General features: G+C 37.8%; 1 protein-coding gene across 1 annotated transcript in view; it reads right to left on the minus strand.

The window, feature by feature from the left end:
- Positions 1–338: 338 nt before the first annotated feature.
- Positions 339–25,026, minus strand: part of CSE1L (chromosome segregation 1 like) — a 35,120-nt gene continuing 10,432 nt past the window's right edge. The window contains exons 3-25 of the mRNA XM_025263311.3: positions 23,983–24,125; positions 21,639–21,740; positions 21,420–21,565; positions 20,995–21,085; positions 19,297–19,404; positions 17,763–17,855; positions 15,444–15,611; positions 15,209–15,338; positions 14,336–14,401; positions 13,718–13,920; positions 13,198–13,282; positions 12,057–12,118; positions 9,667–9,803; positions 8,459–8,562; positions 6,680–6,777; positions 5,333–5,483; positions 4,979–5,187; positions 4,508–4,605; positions 4,319–4,404; positions 3,688–3,769; positions 2,319–2,465; positions 1,224–1,455; positions 339–557 (exon numbers count right to left, since the gene is read on the minus strand). Of these exons, the coding sequence (XP_025119096.1) occupies positions 468–557; positions 1,224–1,455; positions 2,319–2,465; positions 3,688–3,769; positions 4,319–4,404; positions 4,508–4,605; positions 4,979–5,187; positions 5,333–5,483; positions 6,680–6,777; positions 8,459–8,562; positions 9,667–9,803; positions 12,057–12,118; positions 13,198–13,282; positions 13,718–13,920; positions 14,336–14,401; positions 15,209–15,338; positions 15,444–15,611; positions 17,763–17,855; positions 19,297–19,404; positions 20,995–21,085; positions 21,420–21,565; positions 21,639–21,740; positions 23,983–24,125 (2,831 nt within the window). The 3' untranslated portion in view covers positions 339–467. The remainder of the gene's footprint in view (positions 558–1,223; positions 1,456–2,318; positions 2,466–3,687; positions 3,770–4,318; positions 4,405–4,507; positions 4,606–4,978; positions 5,188–5,332; positions 5,484–6,679; positions 6,778–8,458; positions 8,563–9,666; positions 9,804–12,056; positions 12,119–13,197; positions 13,283–13,717; positions 13,921–14,335; positions 14,402–15,208; positions 15,339–15,443; positions 15,612–17,762; positions 17,856–19,296; positions 19,405–20,994; positions 21,086–21,419; positions 21,566–21,638; positions 21,741–23,982; positions 24,126–25,026) is intronic.

Consider the following 25,026-nt stretch of genomic DNA (forward strand, 5'->3'; position numbering starts at 1 on the left):
GCTCATTACAGATTTAAAACTATGAAATGTGCATTTCTTGGCAAGTTACACAAGTGATTTCTTTGCTTATTCACATTTCCAGTAAAAGCTTAAGGAAACGGACAAAACCACAAAGGACAGGACAAACACGAACGGCAGCAGCCTCGAAACAAAAGGACTTGGTAACAGAAAACATGTCTCCACAGTCAGTGTCCGTCAAAACTTTAGAATTGCCAAAACAGTGCAAATGCTCGAATCAATGTCATACACTAAGCTAGTAGTAGTACTTGTCTTTGTAGCTGCAAACTGAAAAAGTCACTCACTTATATTTATGATCACACAAACTAATCTGCTCAAGGTTCAGCTTAAAACAACATTTAATAGACAAGTTCAAAACGAACACGTTTTGTTTTAATGCAGCTGTGCTCAGATGTCTACATGATGTCCTCAGAAACCATTCTGGACTAAGCCAATTCAAAAAAGGCAGTTCAAAGCAGCGTCACACTAGCCGCCTGAAGGTACCCCTGGAGATACTGGAGCGCTTCTGCATTGAGGCTGGTGCTCACCATTGAGGGGACCTACAGATGGGAAACAGATGACAGGTCTAAAACGTGGACCCACAGGAATGACTGTTCTATTGTTCAGTGTGGTAGTGGTGTTATGGTTGCTTAAATCATGTCCCGTTGGTTACCGAAACCTAATGAAGTACTCATGGTGAATACCTGATGCCTAAGGCTTGCTCTCCAATTACTTAGTAAAGGTCTGTAATAAATATAAGTATTTATTACAGTTTCTAAGTTATGTTCTAAATTTTCCATAATAAAACAATCAAAAATACAGATTTTCTGACAAAATTTCTAAGACTGTTTCTGGCTAATGCAATATAAAGCCATTATTAGATTTACTCTATGGTTCGTTATTTCTGAATATGTTGCACTTAAAAACAATACCTCCATTTTAAAAATGGAAGGATTATTTCATTCTGGGAAATAAATACATTTCTAGTCAAGGGTTTTATCCTCCATTTTGTCTTGACTCCTAAAGTCACTTGAACATCATCATAAAGGAAAAAAAGAGTCTATCACTTAAAGAGACCTTGAATGCAACTGCCTGCGGGTGACTGTGCGGAGCAAGGAAGACAGGCGCCAGAGCAGCTACCCTCAGCGCCGTCCCACGGGGGCCTGGGAACCAATCAGAGTGATTCAGAGAAGACTCGAGTTCTCCGAGGTAACAGAGACACATACCCTTCCTGGACAGGCAGTGGACAGCTTGTGCAGCGACTGAGCCAGGTGAATTTTGGGGTTGTTCACCATCTGACCAACAGGGTCGTGCTCCTTCTTCCCAGCAAATGCCAACTGTGAGAAGGCAGTTTGGTATCCTGGGGTATCTTCTATATCAATAAAATGTTCTTCGTCAGGAATGGTATCATCCTCGGGTAACTCGAATAGGCCAATCAGAGACTGTAATAAAGGAGTCCTGGATTGGAAGATGACAAGATTTAAGTAAGCTCTTAGAAGATTTAAATTATTAATAAAGGAGCAATGTCTTCAGAGACACAAAACTATAGACGCGTGGTCTCAGGAGGAGTAAGGGATCCTTGAGATTAAGATGGACACCAGTGATTTTGTCTAGCTGGAAAGCATTCTTCAATTCTTTGGGCCACAGCATGCTGATGTCCTCTGCCCAGAACTCTGTGCTGGCTGTGTGACCCAGGCTACTTAGGAGGCCATGTGTGTGAAGTCAAATTGAGATTCAATGGTTTTAAGTTAGAAGAAATAAGCTTCCAGTTGACAGATCATTTGATGGAAGAGGCTGCCTGACTGAAACCGTAAGGGAGAGGCAAGAGGTCAAGAAAGCTAGGTTGTCATGGAGCCCAACATCAAGCACACATGTAAGATCTTCTGCCTATTCAGTGTCTCCTTCTAAAGACTTAGGCCAGTTTAATGGAGTGACTGTGTAAAAGCCTTAGCGATCACCTAGACCAGGCACTCTCGGCAGTCTCTCTAAGGGGTCCATGAATTCCCCCACAAACTTCCCTGGTGGTCCAGTGGTTAAAACTCTGCGCTTCCACCACAGGGGGGCACAATTTTGATCGCTGGTTGGGGGAACTAGGATCTTACATGCTGCTAAGCATGGCCAAAAGAAATAAAAACAATCAGGAAACAAAATCTTTCCAGGCCCCGAAGAATCCACAAGTCATGTCTTGGATTTGATGGTAGCTACAGAGGAGGCTGAGGTCAAAACCCATTCTCTTGGCCCCCAAGAGAATAAGCTTGGTTAATTTTGCCATGATAGGGGAAGGAAACTAATTTCCCTAAACTCCAGAATGGAGTACTTACCACAGTTTGGTGTACTCTGTGTCCATCATTGGGGGACATTCTGTTAGTAATTTGGTTATCCCAACAGCACAAATCTTTTTCTCTACATTTCCAGATACTTTCTGAATTTCAGGAATAATGATTTTTTCCAAAACCATTCCAAACATTCTGTTAATTAAAGCAAAACAAATTCACTCAATATTTAATTACAGTAGTCTAACTTATTTACACTCAATGACTCCTTAGGAATATAATAAAATACCAAAAAAGGCTGCTAATTTTGGTCAACAGAAAGAAAGAGACCTAAAAAATCAAACCGCCACTCTGACCACCTGTCACCATCTTTTGTGAATACGCCACCTTAAGCCAGGCTCAAGGAAATTCTTTAGAGCCATTTTTTGGTCTTGCATGTTTTTTTTAATTACTCAAGAAATCTTTAAAAAACTAACAATCAGAGCACAGATAAGCAAGAAGAAAAAAGAATCACTATCACCTCACCATCCAGCAATGACCAGTTTTAACATTTTTGGATTATAAACTTTCCAACTTTCTATGCTTACATAAAGGCTGTCTTTTAAAAAAATTATTTGGCTAATCAATATTGTTGTAAACATCCTGGAATTAAAGTTTTCCATAATTCTACATGGTATAAAATTCTTAAGTTTATATACTTCTGTGATTAAGAATTTATCTTATTAAATTCTTTGAAGTGGAAATGGTAAATACCAAGGCATGTGGACATTCTGATCTCTGGACAAGTGCGTATTTTTTGCTCTGCGGAAAGACCATGCTAATTTAGGCGCCACGAGCACTGAGTCAACCTGCTCCTTTCTTCATGACTTCCTATAGCTAGAAAACATATTTTCTGGTACTTCTCAGGTTAATTTATTTTTCACATTTCAATCAGGAATTATTTTTGATTTACTACAGATATCTATAAAGTTTTTCTCCAAGAAGTTATTCTCTATCATTACTTTACTGCCTTCCTTCCCTAGTAAATGGGTAATGCTGCTTAACTGTATTCTTAATGCATATATACTAAGTCAAGAGCAAAATTTCACTAATCCAAACTATTCTCACTCGAAAAACCACTGTTAGCCTTAACAGAGGGAGGCTCCTGGAGACATGTCAGACATCTAACACAACATAGAGCCCTGGCTGTAAAGAGTACAGTGGGTAAGGGCAGGGACCTTTAGGAATTAGAAAAATGTGTGCAGGTATTTTCCTCTTTACAGCCCAACCACCGCCCCCGCCACCCCAAGAATATTTTGGAAACCACAAAGATACTATCACTGCATCAAGAACTATACAGTCATCTATAAAACAGAGACTGAGAGGTCAGATGTTTTGTTTTTAAAAACAGGATGATAAATAATAGAAGCAGACTTACTTTGGTTGTATCCCATCGAATATTTCCTGCAGCGCTAGCGGCCCGTATTTTATACAGTACAAATTAATAAAGACCAAGAAACCTGTCGACAGGAGATGCAGAGTATCAATACAGAGGACTGCATCAAATAAACAGTTTAGTCAAAGTCTGACAAAGAGTTTGGCATCAATACTGGCCTTCCCCCCCACCGGCCCCAATACTGGCCTTTTAATACAACTTAGCATTAGTTGCTCAGTCATGTCTGACTCTGCGCCCCCATGGACTGTATAGCCCACCAGGCTCCTCCATGGATTTCCCAGGCAAGAATACTGCTGTGGGTTGCCATTTCCTTTTTCAGGGGATCTTCCTGATCAAGGCATCGAACCCACACCTCCTGCATTTGCAGGTGGATTCTTTACCATCTGAGCCACCAGGGACAAAAGGTTTACATATGGTCTCTCTCTGATTTATATTTCTTTATGATTTTTCTATTAAAAATATTTTGATGTTTAAACTTAGAAACTAACCTTTGGAGCATAGTATATTGAAAATGATTTTGTTTAGAGAAAAGAAGCATCTTAAAATATTTTATATATAAAATTTATAAATGATTAAAAAATTTCTGTAGGAAAACTTAAATGGCTTTACTTACTCTTGATAAACTTTGTTGTTTTGGAATTCTGAAGTCTTTGGAATAGAAGAATGAAGATTTGCTTTCTGTATTGGTCAACTGACTCACTAAAGAATTGAAGAAAAAAAGCACCAAAATAAATCCAGCATTTTTCTGAGTCCTGAACAGAATCCTCAATTAAACGTACAATGAAGCTGCATTCATACTCACGGGGGCATGTGCTCTATTATACTATTTAGGAGATAAAAACCTTGGTGGTCATTGGCTTTGGATGCAATCAGCTTCTGGAAGACACCTAGTAACCCAGGCTACAACAAATTAGATTAAATAATGATTAGTTAAAGAGGCAAGGATTAATTTTTCTAAAAGTAAAACAGGTGATCTGTTTTGGAAAAGAGTGCATGCTGTAATTATCTAAATAGCATTTTCTCCGTTTGTCTTCTGAAGTATAGAGGGGGGAAAGATCCCAAATAATAAGCCCGCAATGTTAAGTTTCTACCAAAGAGATAAATAACTAAAGGATACCTAGTTCTAACAAAATGTATGTTAACATTTTCTACTAATTAATTCCCCTTATAGTACGTTCATTTTAAGAAATTTTTAAAAAATTAAAAAGAATCTGCCATCTCTAGTTTCCCAGTTATCTTAAAAATTAGTTGTATCAAAATAAATCTGACTCACAATTTTGTCAGCTGCAGCACTTGCTATTGTATTTGAACCTCGTTCTAAGAATGCCTGGAGAAGCCTCACTAGAGCAGGAATATTTCCTGTTCTTTCCCAAAGCACTGGCTGAAGGAGATGAGGAAATAAGGCCATGTAGGATGACGGGATGTCATTTTTGTGTGTTTCCAGAAGCAAAGACATCACTTGAAAGACATACGGAATAAATTCTGTTGATAGAAGTAAAAACAGAGCTTTCAGCTTCAGAATTAATGGCTCTGACACAAAAGACACATATCTCTTAGGCAGATTGCATTTTATAATCACTTGAATAATTTTTAATCAACCAGAAAGAAAATAACTTTCTTCACTTACCTTGTACATCATTTTGTAAAATTTCAGTAAACACCAGAAACAAAGCCTCCTCAAAATTTACAACAGCAGCAGGGTTAGACTTGCAAGTTATTCTTATGGATAAACATATTGCCTCAAACATATAGTGATTAAAGTGAGGTTTGCTTGGGTTCTGAAATTTAAAAAAAAAAGAAAAAGCTTATGTCTAATAATCTAATTCACTACCTAAAACACATTTAACCTTACTGAAAACACTATTAAGAAAAAAAACACCAATTATACGAAAAAGCCTAGATGTTAAAATTTTATAGTGACTTGAAAATTCAGAACATGACATAGTAATACTAATGCCCGTGTGGACTTTATTTTTAATGGGCAAATGTCTACTTATGAAAAATAGTTCAGAGGCACCGGAAGGTGACTGCACGAACCTCAGCCCCCAGCGTCTGTAAGGAGCTTTCTCACGCCCGAGTGCCCCTGAGCCGTCACCGTAACGGTGACGGAGGCGACGGACAGGGACGTGCGGGGCCCCACCTGCCTCCGGCCTGCTGTGGGACCTCAGGCAACTCTTCACCTTTGCAGGCCTCAGTGTGCCTGCACCTGCAGTAGCAATCCTTCAAACCAGCGGTTTTCAATTTTCTCTTTCAACCACAACCCTTGGAAGGCTGCCACAGGAAGCCGAGGAACTGAGGATGAGCGTGCAGCCCAGGCCAGGTGCAAGTGGAGAGACCTTACGTCTCTTTTCTTTCAATTCCCCAAAACCCAGGTAGGCCCTAGAGGCTTACCCAGGATTCAGTGGAAAAATGATCACTATTCTCAAAGTCTCCCTTATACTTCCTAGGACTTTTAATAGAATAATTAACAATAACACATGAATTTTATTGGCTTTAAACCAACTTTTCTTTTCTAAAACTTAGTATTTATATTTAAATACAGATCAAAATATCTGTAACATTTTTGACCAAAGAAGGAGTAAACTTTATTTTTGGGGAAATGAGTCAGAAAGAAGAGACACAAAAGGACATTAATCTGAATAGCCTCTTTTGTGTCCATTTGGGGCAAAGCCCACTTCTTTCATCTAAGATTATTTCAGATTGTTTGTACTTTCTCAATTCTCTTCAATGAACACGTTACTTTTTAAAGTGAGCATAAAACATTTTAAAGTTTCCGAGCTTACACTTAAAGGTGACTGCTGCCATGTCTCCAATCTATGTCACCCCACACTTTCAGAATCATATATTAACTGCTGGTCAGGAAGAATTCATAGATCTTTCCCTGTCCGACTGATTGCCAAGGAGTTCTGAGGCTCAAACAGTTTGAAGCATTTAGGTTAAAAAGCAACCGCACTTTCAAAACTGGCTCTGTTACCTTACTAACAGCTAATAGCTTCTGTGTGAGCTGAGTGATGAGAGTAGGGATGTAGGGGATTATGGCTTCCTGTAGGAGGGAAAAACTTCTCATGATAGCTGTAAAATATAAGAGCAGAAATAAACAGTTTAGTTAAACCTCAGAATAAAACTTGTTAGGGGGAGAAAAAAGTCTTCTGATTCATAAAATAAAATTTTAAGACTCTGAAACAACCCTCAGATACATTTAAAAATAATCTGAAATTTCCCTTCCTTTTACAATCCGACAATAAAATGTATTTGTTATTTCCAGAAGGTTTAAGGGACTGTAAGAAATACAGAAGTGACTAAAGGGGCAGGTAGAGAGGCGGCGAGTGAAACAGGAGGTGGACACGGAGCAGCAGTGGGGAGGGAGCTTCCTCCATCAGCAATCAGGGGCGTGGAATTTTACCCGCAGTCTACTGGTAATATCACAGCCCACCACAAGCTGAAACATAACGCCACCTGCCCATCTTCCCACAAAAGAGAGACTAAGAGCCTGAGAAAAATCCAGAAATACACATCAAGAGATAGAAGGTCCATGTTGTGAAATTAACTGTTCATTAACAGACACCCAAAACACACTGGGCAGCGGAGATAAATACATTAGGCTAAAACTATATGATGGCTCTTTCTACACAAATGGAATAGACGTTTACTAAGTAGAGCATCTATGATATGGCAGGCGCACAGAACAGAAAGCTATCCTCTTTCCTCCTCAACTTTGCTGTGATACCCAAGGCTCACCCTCCAAGTAGCTAAGTGCTCCCTATCCTGCAGCTCAGCTTAGATACCACTTGCTAGAAAGCTGAGGTTACAGGATGGATCAGCGTCCCTCCACTGGGCTGGCACAGAATCCCTGCATTCACTCACACAACAGTCTTTACTGGGAAGCTGCTACATACTACATACATGCTCCTGCACACCCTAGGAACACAGCAATGAAGGCCATGGAGCAGTTGGCTGCCTCAAAAAAATGGATATTAAACAACAGTAGTTACACATCACTGTAGGGAGAAATACAGTGCTGAAAACACAAATACACCTAGATACACACTTACAAACAGAAACACATGCACACACACCCACCCATCCACCTAAGGGTTCTGACCAACCAAGCCAGAGGCACCGGGAACAGTTTCTTCAAAAAGCATTTCCTGCTGCTGCTGCTCAATCGCTTCAGTCCTGTCTGCCTCTGTGCGATCCTATGGACAGGAGCCCACCAGGCTCCTCTGTCCACGGGATTCCCTAGGCAAGAATACTGGAGTGGGTTGCCATTTCCTTCTCCAGAACATTTCCTATGTGTCATATAAACTGTGCTGGACTCTTGGAATGTCCCAGAACTGTTACTAAGACACTCCCCTAACACAGCACAGATGCCTACAGCTAGCTGCCTGCTTCCTCGGCAGTGCGGTCTATGAAGGCAGATCTGTGTGGGGTCCATCAGACACACCCAGGTTTCACACCCAGACCTAGCAGAGCATGCTGTCAATAAATGTAGTCCCAGCTCATCTCTGCCCTCGAGAATGTCAGTCAAGGAAAAGAAAAAAAGAGTTTGATACCTTTTCTTTAATAAGAGGAGTTCTGTATCAAGTTAGGGTAAACCTTTCTCCGAAAACACTGTTAACAGTAGTATTTTTCACTTAAAAATATCTAAACCTATCAAATTCTCAATATAACCTGAACTACAACTCAGTGTTGACCACCCCTGCAGTCTACGAGATGAGATACTTAGAGTCTGTATACCAGGGAAATGGCCTACCTTTCATAATATATTCATTTTCTGAAGAGCCAGGAAGTGTGAGAGCTTTGAAAAGGTTTGTTAGCAGAATCTCAACAAACGGTGCGATTTCTGCAGCTGTAAAACTATAGATGAAAAAACAGCTTTCAGTCACCACCAACTCTTAACGGTCACTCTGGAATACCCTTGGCAACTATGGAATCACACTTCTTGGCATAAAGCGAGCCATCTCCCACCACAGACAACTGGCACACAACTTAGGAAAAGGTTTCTTTTATATATGCTCACGTTAAGTTCCTAAGAAGGCATGTCTGAGACCAAACACAATTAAACAAACCCCAAACAAGGCAAACCCAACACTGTCTAAACTGCTGAGGCCATAACTAGTTTACACTTGTCAACGTTGAGAATGGAACTTGGACTCTCAATCATCTAGCTTTTCAGGGGGTGGAGCAAGTTCAGAACTCTTTTCTGCATAAATTCTGAGCCTGAAGACAGTACTGTCTTAACTTACCTCAAAGGATAACCTTTTAACCCTTAACTAGCCACTGAGTATATCTGGAATTCAAGTTCTTGATGAAGAAAAGAACCCAGAATGCTTTCCATCTCAGTTCTCAAGAAATAACACTGTTGAAGAAAGGCCTGAAAGGAACACAGACCATCCAATCCCCCCTTCTTTTTATCCTTGGAATAGGCCTCAAGAGCCACTACCTCGAACCCCAGAGAATTACTTTCACTCAGCTGTCTCTTGTCTCAGCACTAAGTAAGATGACAAGAACAGCCAGGTCAAAGGGGTACTACACAGGATTCCCTTAACCGAGGTCTACTTCTGAGATGCCTTCTGAATAACCATTTTAATTTTAATCTCATAGACATTATGGACATTTAACTCACCACATTTCTCTCTTTGCCTTGGCTGCTAGAGGATTCCACATAAAACTCCTGACTTTCTTTACTATACAGGATCCTCTGACAAACCTCTCTTTATTAACCTCACACCCCAGTTATTTTCCTTTGCTCCAATCGCCTCCACTTAACTTTACTGTCATAACACAGCTACTCTGGCATGCAGTCTCAAATCCTTTCGGAATGAGACATAGTATAAATGAGTGAAATATTCACATTTATTTTTCTAACTTCTAATGAAATTATGAATACACCGAGCTATCTCTAACCGGTACCGATGGTCTACACCCCAAGATGAAAAAATATACACATCAAATACTTACAGAGTGGCGCTGTTAGGCCCTCTCATAGTAAACAGTCTCTCAAGAGCATGTGCTGCGTAAGTATGAACAACAATGCTTTCAGCCTGAAGATGATTGATTAAGAGGGGAATAGAGACTAAAAGATGCTCTTTTGGTACCTGAAAAAAACAACAATATATATGCCATATATATGCCAACAATATATGCCATAACTTACTGATGCCATCTTTGAGTAAAAGCCAACTGGAAGAGAGTGCTTTGCTGACTTTATCTAAAAAGTCAGAACCTAATTTTAGAAATCAGAATCTGATTCTAATTTCCAGCTACTATTATAATGGAGATGATATGATATGGGTGAGAAATCAAAACTTCTTCCTCCACGCAATGGTTCAACTCATTCACTTTTCCAACCAATTCTCCTGCTCTGAGCATGAAACTATGACTTAAGGGTAAAAAAAAAAAATCATGGAGAAGCAGACTGATTTAACTCCTCTTAGGAACTATACTTCCCACTAGGAAGTTTCTTAGAAAAATCACTCAAACTCTTTGTGCCTCACTTCTCTTCTTCAAAAAACAAAGCGGACAGGGGAGGCATAAACATAAGCATACTACTCTTCATTAAAAACTTCTAAAACTTTGGAATATCTAAGATCCCACAAGCCATGTGGTACAGCCAAAAAAGAAAAAAACGGAGAAAAACTGTGTTTAGCATACTCTCTTCTGTGTAGGAGAGCAGGAAATATATAAACAGATATAGGACAATTTTAGGTTATATTTTCAAAATTAAATAATGGAAACATAAACCAAAACTTAGTGAAAAATGGTTACCTTCAGGAAGAGAGAAGGAATGGGGAGGAAAGCTAGACCTTTCTGAATGTACCCCGCCTGACTCTGGAGGCATGGACTGTAACCTTTCTCAGGCTTCCCGCCAAAAAACAAAACCCCACAAAGTAGGAATCTAATTATTTATCAAGTTAGTGGCAAAAATGCAGAATAATTTCAAGTTGTTTTAAACAGTTATTTCTTGACTATCCATCCAATAGGATAATATGCTAAGGATATAAGATGCACAAAGAAATCAAACGGCACTCAGCAGTATTACTTTGGTGATAATATTGGTTTTACTTATTTCCCGGCTATCTTCATGAAAAAGCCTAGAATCAGTTTCCCCAGCATCTAGATTATGGTCTCTAAATAACATTTCCCACCTTTAAGGGTAGCAAACTCAGGTCTGGGACAGGAAATATACAAGATGAACCTGAAATATTGTCATACATGAAAGAAAAGCTGCTAAAAAGTTACTAAATTTATGTCAAGACGACACAGGACGTATGTATACCTATGGCTGATTTATGCTGATGTACAGCAGAAACCAACACAATACTATAAAGCAATTATCCTCCAATTAAAAAAAAAAAGAAGAAACGAAACCCTACATAATGGGGCCCCTACTGGCCAAAGATGACACTGCTGCTGCTAAGTCGCTTCAGTCGTGTCCGACTCTGTGCGACCCCATAGACGGCAGCCCACCAGGCTCCCCCGTCCCTGGGACTCTCCAGGCAAGAACACTGGAGTGGGTTGCCATTTCCTTCTCCAATGCATGAAAGTGAAAAGTGAAAGTGAAGTCGCTCAGTCGTGTCCGACTCTTAGCGACCCCATGGACTGCAGCCCACCAGGCTCCTCCATCCATGGGATTTTCCAGGCAAGAGTACTGGAGTGGGCTGCCAGTGCCTTCTCCGGAAGATGACACTAAAGAGTCAAAAAATAAATTCCATTTGTCCTCTGGAGGTTGGTAAGGCATCAAACTCACTACTCTGAACTTATAAAGGAGAAAAACACACAAACATGTATCCCGTATTCCCTACTGGTAATTAATTAACCTATGAGGCAGTAATGTTGGTTGTGCAAAAGAATAAACATATTAAAAAACTACACAAGTATACATTTAAAAATGGTGAATTCTATATTAAGGTTACCTATATCTCAAAAAATGTGATCTCACTCTTAACCTCACATTAGAAATACAGGGAACAGAGGAACAGGGGTAAATTATACCACTGAGGATGCAATCAGCCAAAGGTAGAATGAGAAACTCTACAAGATAAATGACTGGTTTCTTTAAAAAAAAAAAAAAAGGGGGAGGGTGCATAGGAAAGGGGAAGAAGGACCCCTCTGTTGTAAACTAAGGGACATGAGACGTATCAACCATAAGCAATGTGTAAACAGTATTTTTGAGAAGCTGAGAAAAATTAATCATGGCCTAGTATCCTAAGTTCTTAAGGAGATATTGTTAATTTTGTTAGATGTGGATATCAAATATGACTGCACAGTAGAAGGGAAGCAAAGCTGGCATACAATAAAGCTCTTAAGAGAGTAAGTGGCATGTAACATATAAATGAAAAGCTACTTACTTGATTCCTAAAAATCATGATGTATTTGATGCCATCAGCTTTAAGAACAGGAAACTCATTTACTATTAAAAGAAATAAAAAGTCACAGTTATTTAACTCTTACTCTCAAATCAGTCACAATATTATCAGATTTTAAAAACATGGTTCTGGGAAGCAAATGTCAAGTAATTATATAATGTCAAGTTATATTTAAGTTATATAATGTCAAGTTAATTATGTAATGATCTACCACACAACTATTAATTCTGGTAAGTTTATGAATAATTCTATTTTTTTCACCTTTACCTTTAATTTTCACTACAAAGGAACATACGTTACTTATGTAATTGAACAAAAATGATTTGGGCCACAGGAAATAATGACAGTATCTCTTCCCAGAACCAAAGCTATTCTGAATCAGGAGCAGGCCTCTCCAGATGAGCTTACACGAGCAGTGGGAAGCAGGCTGACTAGTGAAAGGGACAGAGTATTGGGCAGTTGTCAAAGCTCTTGAAGTGACGGTGACGAGGGAGTCCTCTGTTATGCCCGCTGTGCAGTGATTTTAAGTCTCCACAACTTTACATGTCTGTCTGTCTTGATTAACATACTTTCATAAACATATGCAAGTATCCTGAGCATCTATTAGTCTCAACTGCTTTAAACGTACTTCCATTTTTATGAGTTCATTTTTTTTCAAGTTTTATTTTATTTTTGGCCATGTTGTGAGCTCTTAATTCCCTGACCAGATACTGAACCCAGGACGTCAGCAGTGAAGCACAGAGTACCAACCACTTGACCGCCAGGGAATTCCCAAGAGTTCTTTTTTTTTTTAAATGAGAAGGAAAACAAAAACCAAAGTATGATTTCTAGTGTGAAATTATTAGGATAACAAAGCTGAGTGACAATTCAGTCTCACTTGTTTCTATTTTCCTTCTATATAAGCAACATTTTCTTTAGGGAAAGTTAATTTCACCTGGGCAAGATCGAAGGCACCCGTTAGAAATTTTATCCGACAGAAGTAACTGCAAGGATAGGAGCCACTGTTTTCAGTATCATGAATGACACAGCCACGACAGCATTCATTTGGTAGTTTAAAATAACAGTGCACGTAAGAATTACAGGTACACTGTAAGTTGTATTAAAAACATTTAACAAAACTCACCATTGGCTGATTTTAAATCAGGGAGAATGTGATTCACGAAGAACTCAGTCAGGTTTACAAGCTCATTTGCTTGTGTAATCCCATGCTAAAAAACAAATTCATAACAGTAACATGAACTACCTGTATAAATCTACCACAATGGAAATTTAGGCAGCTTTAGAAAACCAGGTTAAAGATGGAGATAAATACTTCAAAACATAAACTGCTTACATATAAAGTAAGACTGGTTTAAAAGATAATAAAGAAACTTCCCTAAATTAAAGAACAGCTAAACTTAAGCTTAGCAAGTCTCCTATACTGAGTCTCACCTAAAGAAACAAGTGTACCATCTATACTTTGGTCTATGAGAAACATGTAATTAAAAAATCAATATAAAGTCATTTCTGGAGACTATGAATTCTAATCAGAACACATTATCTAGCAGAGTAGGCTATATAACCAGAAATTTATCACTTCTTTTTGACTTCTGTGCTAAAGGACAACTATGTTTTGGAAACAAAAATAAACTGAAAAGAGTCACCTTCTGTGTTTGGGCTTTCGATGCCAAAGATGTCACCAGGTAAATGGCTGCATCTTTGTGTTTCCAGTTGACAGATGGATTTTTGGCATATTCCTGCAGCATGGAATTAACATAACCAGAGAAGATTCCTGTCACGGGTCCCTCAAAAAACTTGCATAATCCTCGAACTAGATCACAAGCAGCCCTGCGTCTAGTATCAATATCTACAAAATCAAAGGGAAATACATCATGGGAGAAAGAAGCAACCACCAACCAACTGATCAAGTTTATAAGAAAACAAATTGCCATCTGATAGCTATAAGCAACAAAAAACAATGAAAAAAAATTCTCTCCCCACAAACAAAAAAATGATAATGAAACTAAAAGATCATAGTATGATAAATACTAATAAGTATATAAAAAAAGAGAAGACAAATGATTCACCATCTGATACTTTGATATAGCTCATATAAGGGCTGCTTTCTACCACGCACAAGTTAAAGAAGGAAAACAGTTCTCCAGAAAAAGACAACTGAAATGACCCGCTTACCCTGACTCCCTTACTTCCTCAAATCTTTCCAAAAAAAGCGCAACTTTAACACTGGCTCCTAAGAGACCAACAGTTAAAAATCAACATACCAGATCCTTCCAGATCTCTTCTTATGTACTCCTCAGAATTATCTTCAAAGGCTTCTTCATCAGCAGCTGCAAAAGCAAGATGACATTCAGATCACCTCTTACAAGACATGGCAAGTCATTCTAGCTTTACAGTTGGGTATGCAGAAGAGCATGTGGAACCACCGTGTTTTACAGCAAAGTGTTCTTTCCCAACCAATGACTATTTCACATATTCTTATTAATTGTTCTTAGAGCAGTAAATGCTACCCTGAAAGCATAGGTAACAGGTAATTTACACAACTGTGAGACAGGCTCACTGTTTTAATGTGAGCATCCACAGAAATGCACTTTATCACCAACTTTCACAAGTGCTGGAGATCAATACAGGGAGGCCAGCTCTTTATTCTGACAAGTAAAGACAATAAACAACAGCCTAACCCCTACCATCACCATTATTTCAGAAAAGTCACTTCAACACCAAAACGAGAAGGACAGTATCAGAATACAGATCTGTCCTTTAAATATGGTTTTATGAAAAGGAAAGGAAATAGAACCCCATGTTACACTTTTATTTCCTCATTCTGTTCCAGACTGAATGATCTAATGACTGCTCTTCCTACTCATAAGAAAGACACTCTGTACAAATAGACTCTTAGGACTATTTTAACCTTAAAGCACGAACTAGGTGGGCTTCAATTCTGTATTTAAAAGTTATCAATCACTTCTAGTCTCAAGTCAGCTATTCAAAAATAGCTTTTGCCTTGGTTAAATACTAAATCCAATAAAACGTAGACTGTATTTGTTACTAAAAGCAACACAGAGAAGACTTCTTGAATACACTCTTTTAAAAAATGAGCTTTTAATTAATCTCCTGAAAAAGCTTTTTACAATTACCTCTAAATTCCATGTTAGGCACAATAACCTTTTCACAGATACTTGTCAGCGTGTTCTGGTCCTCAAAGAGATTCTTATAGTGAGGTCTCTCACAAACTGAAGCCAGAAACTGAATTGCATTACTTACCAACTGGAATAAAACACAAAAATAAGCATATTTAAGAGCAAACTGAACCATTTACTTCATGGGGGAGGGAGGGGATGCCTTAATTACTTGTCTCCACCATCATCTTACCAAGTCATATTTAACCTCTTGACCTGTTGTAACTAGTAAATTCCAGATGGCCGTGACAAAACGAGGCAGGTACCGTTGAAATTCTTCATCGTATTTTTGTGCATAAAGTGCAGCATTATCACAAATTTGGGATTTTAAGAGCTCCAGTAAGCCTGCTTCCTCTTCATCCTCACATAAGAGAAAACAGAAAACTCAAACATACAACTTCAATGCTACCGTAAACATGGAGAGTAGCCAAACCTTCAAAAATTATAAATTCAAAGTGCTGTAAACACATCTATGCCACTGCAAATGTGTTCACCTGGTCTTTCAAATAAATAAAATATGAAAATGCTTCTTATTTATTCATCAATGAGAACAGTTATCAAAAGTTTTCAAGTTAAAGCCCTTTCTTCTGGTTGCTGAATTACAAAATATTTATGTATTAAATTGAAAATAATATATTCCTTAAAAAACCTGAGTAATAAACATCAATCATTTCACACTTCCACTTGTAACATAGTCTTACTCTCTCTCAAAAGGTTCTCATTTTCAAATATATTAAAATGTGTTCTCTTCCCCATAAGTTAATACTATAACATTCTCACAAATAATAGTTTGCTCCTGTGTCCAGGGGATTTCCCAGGCAAGAGTACTGAAATGGGTTTTCATTTCCTACTTCAGGGGATCTTCCTGACCCTGGGATCAAACCCAGGTCTCCTACATCGGCACGCAGATTCTTTACTACTGTGCTACCTGAAAGTGAAGTTGCTCAGTCGTGTCTGACTCTTTGCGACCCCATGGACTGTAGCCTACCAGTCTCCTCAGTCCATGGAATTTTCCAGGCAAGAATACTGGAGTGGGTTGCCATTTCCTTCTCCAGAGGATCTTCCCAACCCAGGGATCGAACCTGGGTCTCCTGCATTGCAGGTAGACGCTTTACTGTCTGAGCCACCAGGGAAGCCTTATAAAATGTTGGAGAAGGTCGCAAAGAGTCAGACGTGACTGAGTGACTAACACTTGACGTTTACTGTAAAATGTTAAACAACCACCTAAAGCAGGGGTCAACCTGCTGCCTAATTTCTGAAGCACAGTTTTATTAAAACCCAGCTACACTCATTCTTTGTTTTCATTTATACAACTTACAGTATTGCCCACGGCCGCTTTCAACTACAACTGCAGAGCTGAGCACATAGTGCCCAAGTCCAAAATACCTGGACCTTTATAGGAAAAGTCTGCCAGCCCCACTCGCAACCATGACAGTGACTAACAGAATAATCCTTAAGACATACAGCAGCGATCCACACATACTTTCTGAGCTGTATTATGTGCCAAAGAACTCAAATTGAGAAGAGATAAAAAGTACAGCTCCTCAAAGCATAAATATCAGGGATGCTACACACCTATGACACACAGTTAAATGGGAAACAACTCCCTTAAGAATCCTGTGTGAGAGACTTCCTTTAGACTTAAGTGTACAGACAAGCTTGTTTTCTGAGGGACTGGTTTCTCCCTAGTGGACTGAAGGAATTATTTTTCTTGGTTGCATCCTCTGTAAATCTCAGGTAAAATGTGCTGTATACCCACAGTAATATTCTTCCTCTGTATACCACTCCCCAAACAGATTTGCATCACCAATTGTAACTTTTATCTGGTGTTGAAGTATTCTTACTATACCACCTTTTACATTTTTTTTTTTGTTTCTTGAGAAAGAGGTAAATCATAAATATAATAATAAACAAGCAAATAAGTAACACAGAAGAAGCGTTATTATGTTGAAAAGCACTTTTTACAAAACCCAGATCAGAAACTTACACACATTACCAACTTTCATATACCCTCTTTCCTGCACTGCAGATGACTTTTTCAAGAGAGGCTGTTATTACAAAGGTTTAAGTTTTCTTAGTATCTTCAATGACAAGTGATTTTCTATTTCATAAAATGCTCACAATGTGAATATTCTTGAAGACTTACTTTCAATAATGTAATAAAACAGCCTTACCTATAAATCGTGACATAAGTCAGTATTACAAGAGTAATTCTGCACATTATAAATAATCAAATGTGGAACACCCCACATAATCAAATTTCACTTGCATTCTTAGAATTTTATCTATTAACGATGCAAGAGTAAATAAATTATAAGGAACCACAATGCTAAATGTTCTCAAATAACTTTCATTTTTCTGAAGAATTAACTATCCTCCCTCCAATATTCTCAGAGGTACTCAAATAATTCTTTCAACATTTAAAAATACTGAGATACAATTGACATTTAATATTGTATTCCAAATAACTCTTAGTTTAAAAAAGTCTACTTAGGAAATAAATAGTACTCACATCAGTTTGTAGAAGCTTATTATCTAATGTTAAGAGGGTATGAAAATTGTTCATCCAAGTTTCCATATTATCTTCAAAAAACTCAGGGAGATCCTAAAGAATAAATGGTGACTTGAGACTCTGGGTTGAAATAATTATATTTCAGTAAGTTTTCCCCACAACGGCAAATGTTTTCCACATGCCTATAGATTCAAGTCCACATTTCTCAGCTGTGTCAACCAATATCTACTTTGACAAGAATTCGCTGCTCCAGCTGGGTCTGGCAGCTGAGTAAACTATTCTGACTGTCTCTGTAAGCTTTCAATCACAAATGATGCCGCCTGTTTCCTGTCCCAATGTAAATCTACTTATTCCTTTAAGGTCAAGCTAAGGCTAAAGACTTTCCTTACACAACACAGTGCTTACCAATACATTTCTTTTCCTTTCTGAATTACTGCAATTTTTTTTTAAGATGACCACTAAGTCAGGCTTACTGGCTGATACAGTTACTGATTTCCTATGGCACAGAACTGCCCTCTTAATGAGGAATAATCCCCCAAGGGTAAAGATTATGCCTCCTTCCTACTTAGGCTTCCATGACTAACAAATTATTAAGCACCTCATTCTACCCGACTTCTAGGAAGTAGAATTCACAGGTGTTAAAAAAAAAAAAAACACCAAACCCAGTGATATCCTTTAAGAATTTCTCAAACTGCTGTCCAGCTGGACACGGATGAAGGTATGCCATTTTGGGCTATTCGTCTCCTATTCATTCTATCTATTCTTTTCAGGAATGCTGTCCCTACCACTCTGAGGGAGTAATGCTGGGAGAATCAAGTCTGGTACTTGGCTCTGGCTAAAGTCAACGAAAAGGCCACATCCTTCCTCTTAAATCTCAGTATAGGAATCTGTACCAGTAAGACTTCCTTCTTGTCCTGAAGCCCCAACTCTTATTTAAAGTAATGACGCAAGAACAGAAACGAAGACTGGAGCCACTACCTCACTAGCAACAGAGTGACCAGGCATTTTCTACTCGAAGATTGTAGCTGTGTTTCCTAAGAAACACAGAGGTTCCGGTTCTTACACTTTCCCAAGCCTGCTTCTTCACTGTTTTGTCTCCCAGATAAGCTTCCATTAAAAGCTATAAGCTTTTTTTGGTATTACCTACCTAGAGGCCTCTAATCAAAACATGGTTCCCCCAGCGTCAACACCCACTTAAACGAACTAGAGGAAGGCCTGGGAATGTGCTGTGTCTTCAGTAAAATAGAATATAGGATGACACCCTAACAGTCATTTAGGATGTGGGGTTTCCCTAACTTACCAGACTAAGAGAATGCTACTTTTCTATATATCCACCCACTAGCATGTCTAGGAACTACTATAAAATAGAACACAATTTGTAGATAAAAAGTGGAGGGAATCAGAAAACAAAACAACTAATACTTATTCTTTGGGCGGGGGATGAAATCAGTGCTAGCAAAGAAGTCTTTATCAAGTGAAAAACTTTACATTTGACATCAAAGAATAAGAACCAAAACCAAGAAATAAAACTTACCTGAAAGTTTAAACTGTAGAACAATTTTGAGATTAGGATCAGAGAAGAAAATAGAATCCTCAGAGCAGAGGCATCATTTGCATGGGTGCTGCAGAGTTCAATAGTGGCCTTGGAAAAGAATTTAGGAAGATGGCTTTAGTGTATCGTAAACCTTAGTGAAAAAGCCTTGTACTATGCTGAACCCCTTGGCCAACTCAATATTTATATATCTTCTCCAAAATTTGGCTTTTAAATAGTAGTGTGCGCTCATTTAAGATTTTTGAAGAATACTTTAAAGTATATATTTTTAAACTGTCCATAATAACACTACTGCAAAGTCCAATGTTAATATTTTGGACTAGATCCTTCTATTCTCCTCTGTGTATATATGTAACTATTAAATGTCTTCATATGTGTTCATTAAATAATTTCCTGCAACCTGGCCTTTAGGTTGTTTGCAACTATTTGTTATTCTAACTGCAATAAACAAGTTTATCTACAAAACTTTGTGCACATACTTCTAGTTTTCTGAGTCTGAGATTCTAGAACTATTACCAATGCAGAATGGTATGCTGTGAGTAAGGGTTTTGGAAGCCAGACAGATCTAGATACAACCCAGACTCTTACTCACAATGAGCATGACTCTGAGTTATTTCAGAGCCCCCATCTCCTTGTCTGTAATTAAGCATAATACCTATCTAATATACATCAAATGAGAAAATATACATAAAAGGTCTTGGTAATTTGTGCACATTTATTATGTAAAACATACACAACAAATGTTGCTAACTATATCCTGGAGTTAGGAAATACGAATCTTATGGTTTTCTCACTGAAGTGTCAAACTCCATAAAGCTAGTACCATTTATAATCCATCGGGGAGGACATGAGTGTTTATTTCAGTGCACTCTGGCTAAAAGAACCCCCCCACCAGTTCTACCCGTTCCTGGCTAAAACTTTTAAAGTCACTGAAAAGAAATAAAAAATCGCTGCCAATCCAACAGGTGAAAAAAATGATCACATTTGTCCAATTTTATTTTTGAAAATAAGAATGTACCCTCAGTAAGATATCCTAACCATGAAAAATTCTGTGCATACTCTATAATTTAGAAGTTGTGACAATCACACAACCTTTCCTTTTTGAAAACAGGAAATGAGCAGCTGTTCTTGAGTTAGAAAAACTACTGAGGCATGGTTCTTTTTATTGTTTGTGAGACCAAACACTCCTCTTTCCTTATCGGGGGGAAAAAAAAAGGCTGACATTACTTCTTTTTCAATCTTAAAGGATTCTCTAGAAAGATGAAGAACATGTTTAGGGAAGTTGCTTATGTACTATATGATGGTGTATATAAATTAAATTTCATAAACAGTAAAATCAAAATATAGACCTATTCCTTTAGAGATACACAAATACTTGAGTGAAATACTATGATGCCTGGAATTTGCTTTTAACTATTCATACCAAATCAAAAAGATAAAACAAACAAAGTAAAAAGAAACAAAATGCTAGCAACTTGTTAAACCTGTGCAGTCAATACACGGGAATTCACTATACCATCTTCTCTATTTAGATATAGGTTTGAAAATTTTCAAAAGAAATGTTGCTCTAAACCATGACCTATCAAATAAGCTTTCAAAGCAATCTCTTAAAATGTATACAAATATTAAAGTGCTCTAAAATGTTAACTAGAAAAATACCACCAAAATGTTATTGTATACCTTAAATAGATTCGTCAAAGGCAAAGCAAAGGCATCCAGAACAAGTTTAATTTCAGTCCATAACTCGTTTGACTTAAATTCATGGCGATATCTAAAAAATCAATGTAAAATAGATAAATTCACAAATTTTTGTTAACTGACTTTAGGTTTTCAAGGCTAGATTAGACAAAAATCTACAGCTAGACAGCTTTCTGAAATAAAAAGGGAATTCAAGCACAGTTTATCAAGACCAGGTATTTTGCAAGTAATAGGGCAACATGAAATAAAAATCCTACACTTAATAAGAAATAAACATGATAATGAATGGAGAGGCTTATGTTCTTATTCTAGGATTATCATAAAAGAATGACAACAGTCACAAAAATACACACAAGGAAAAACACCTGAAAAAAATATTTTTAAAATACCAATTTACACATCAATACCTTTTAAATAAAGAATGTGCTGTACGAAGGACTCCGTTAATAACATGGAAATCTCCACTCTGAAAGCGATTCACCATTTCTGTCAACAGGTCAGGCCATTTCTGAGGGAAATCTTCTCTGCCAATAATGCTAATAGCATCACTTAACTGGGGGCAGGAAAGAGACTAATTAGATGAAACCTCTACAAACAAGCCCCTTAACAAGCAGGGCCTCACATACCTGCTTCTGAATTTGCTCCGGGCTGCTAAGCATCAAGTGCACTATGTTAGCTTTAATGGCTACTCTGTCGGCTTCACAAATTTTATTTGGTTCATCTTCAACCTAAAAGCAAAACATTAATGAGCAAGTAACATAAATTCATAGCCATGACTGTATGCATTTGTAGATAAAACAGAACCATTTCTTATTTCCTGGTTTCCTAAGAAAAACAGAGGAAGACAGGGCTTTTCTTCTGTATGAATGGGTCACAGATTTCTTTAATAATCAGCTTCTCTGACTCTCTGATGTCAATTGAGAATCTCAGTTCTATATGATAATTAACCAAAATGTGGTTAAAATCTTCATAGACATATGCTACTCAGCCCATATTCATCCTCAATTTGATCATTACCTTAAGTTAAAGAAAGGTCTAGTCAGTGAAAACTTCTTGACAGTTACCAGTTCAAATGCAACCAGGACTACATCACCCAAAGAGATTCTGAGTCTCACTAGTTTTATAAATCAAGACAGAGGGGGCTTGAATGTCTACAAGTAGACGCGTGGATTTTTAAACATTCTAAAATTCACCAACTCATTTCTTCACTACATGTGAGAACACTTGACTACACAAGTTTAAGAACAGTATTTACTATTTTTAAATTCTTCTATAGAATGAAGAAAAAAGACTCTCAGTGAATAAGCCGATGTCAAGTTGATTTTTTAGAAAAACGGACCATTTCTGTCCACTTTAATATCCTTCTAAATGTGATTACTATTATTACTAAAAACATTCCCTTTTTCTTTATCCTAACCCAGGTTTACCTCAGCCGTGCCATTACTGACATTTTGGGTCAGATAAATCTTGGTTGTGGGGGTCTTCCTTGTGCATTGTAGGATGGTTACCAGTATCCTTGGCTTCTTCCCACGAGTTGTCAGAAACACCCCCCACCCTCCGTGACAACCAAAAAATCTCTAAATATCCCCAGATGGGCAAAACCACCCCCAATTTTAGAATCTCTGTCAAAAGCTAAGCTAGGGAAAATACCCGTTTCTGTTTCTTAATGTATAATTTTATACTGATCATTAAACTTATAGCACAATAAGATTCACCTTGGAGTGGTGGCAGTTTAGTCACTAAGTCATGTCTGACTCTTTGTGACCCCATGGATTGTAGCCGGCCAGGCTCCTGTCCATGGGATTTCCCAGGCAAGAATACTGCAATGGGCTGCCATTTCCTTCTCCAGGGGATCTTTCTGATCCAGGGATCAAACCCACATCTCCTGCTCAGCAGGCAGATTCTTTACCACTGAGCCACTTGGAAAGCCCCCATTAAACTTGCAGCATATTAAGATTCACCTTGTAATTAGAAAATATTTCCATATCCAAGACAGAGGACAAATCCCTTATCAAAAACTTCAAGTGCATTATACATATTTTATATATATATATATATATATATTTAAAATGTGGTTTTTCCAGCTTTATGTAATTTTTCTTTGTCCACAATAGAAACTGCTTCAATTATTCATTTAGACTGTGTAACTTTCCACATAATGTCTCTTCAGCAGAGAGCTAAAGTTAAATTTCAACCATGGGACTTCCCTCTCGGTCCAGTAGTTAAGACTCCATGCTCGCAATACAGGAGTCACGGGTTTGATCCCTAAGATCCCATGTGCTACAGGGCGCGACCAAACAAAAAAACAAACCAAAACAACAACAAGAGAACACAAATTGGAGGTTAAAGCAAAGTCTCACTCTCTCGAGCAGCCCAGGTTATGAAGCTGACTTAATCAATATGAGTTTAAATAAAACGGGAACTTTCTGTGAGCAAAGACAGTTTTAAAAATATCTTTCTTCCCAAATGGCATACTCCTTTACCTACTGCATTATCAAGGACCTCCAATAAAATATTGCAAAGGAGTGGCGAGGGTGGCCTTGTTTTGCACCTGACCTTAGTGGGAAGGTTTCAAGTTTCTCACCATTATGTATATTAGTGATAGCTTTTTCATAGTCTTTATCATGCTGAGAAAGACCCACTATTTCAAATTTACTGAGTTTTTAACCACGAACAGATGTTGGACTTTGACATAGGCTTTTTCTGCACCTATTGAAATAATAATATGACTTACCTTTTCTCAGTCTATAGGTTTTTGAATGCTGAAACAGCCATGCATATTTGGGATAAATCTCACTTGGTTATGGTATTTTTATACTTTTTGTATGTTTTTGGGTTTGACTTTTTAATATTTGGTGAGGAGGGTCCTGTTTTTTATCTTTAATCTGTGTCCGAATCACTCAGGAACACTGCACATATAAATCTTTTAAACATGCAGGGTCTTAAACTAGGTACTCACAAAATACTTACAATTCTCCAATTTCTTTTAATATAGTTCTTGAATGTTACAGAGGCACACACTTTAATAACATTATCCTGGGACTTTTCTAGTAATGTTAACAGCAACAATGGGTAGTTCTGATTTCCTTCTACAGATTCAAGAAACTTCTCAGCTGGAAAACAATTCCCATGTTAGAAGATATGTTATTAAAACCAAATCTTAAGACTGTATGTATATGTGAACTATGTATATTTCTGACTGAAGCATCAGCAAATGGAAAGATTAGGATTGTACATGATGTTACATTAAATTTATATAGTATCTCAGTTTTCAGATCACTTTACCATCCATTAACTCATCTCACAAACCTATGAAGTGGCCTGATCAGATGATCAACTCATGTGAAGGAGAATCTGCTTTTCAGAGACAGTAAGTGACCTTAGGGCAAAAAAGTCATACACCCTGTCTTGTTCCAGAAGGATTATTATTAGTACTATTAGTAATGGTAGTAACATTTCTTTTATAGGACTGTGACTAAGATTAAATTTGTTGATTCATTTTAATATATATTATTATTAACCATATGGGTCTGATGTTTGACTCACATCTGTTAGGTTGTCACTACTACCCAGAGAAGTAGGTAGTATTACCCTCACTTTAAGGACAAGGCCACTGAGGTTAAGTAAGCTTGTCAAAGATCACACAGCTAGCAGATTTCATCACTGAAAAAGTTTTAGTCCAGTCCTTATTCTATCCTACTAGCTCTGAGTATTCTTTTCAAACTAAACATTTCTAATATCAGCAATAACCTTATACAAAGATTTTACTCATATATTTTAAACTCATACTACAGTTAGGGATAAATCTCCTGGGTTACAGATCAGACCATGATGATTTATAGCACTTCCAATTTTTCCCTATCTTAAGCTTCCTAAGGCAGCATCCAGTCCAAGGTTTCAATATTTACTGAAAAGGTCAGCGGTTAGCATTTATTATTCTACAATTTAGTATGATTTAACACCTTCTTTCCGAATTAAGTCCCGAGTTTAACTTCCACCCTCAAACCCTCCCTG

Source organism: Bubalus bubalis, chromosome 14 (genome assembly GCF_019923935.1).
Source record: "Bubalus bubalis isolate 160015118507 breed Murrah chromosome 14, NDDB_SH_1, whole genome shotgun sequence".
Classification (NCBI taxonomy): Eukaryota; Metazoa; Chordata; class Mammalia; order Artiodactyla; family Bovidae; genus Bubalus; species Bubalus bubalis.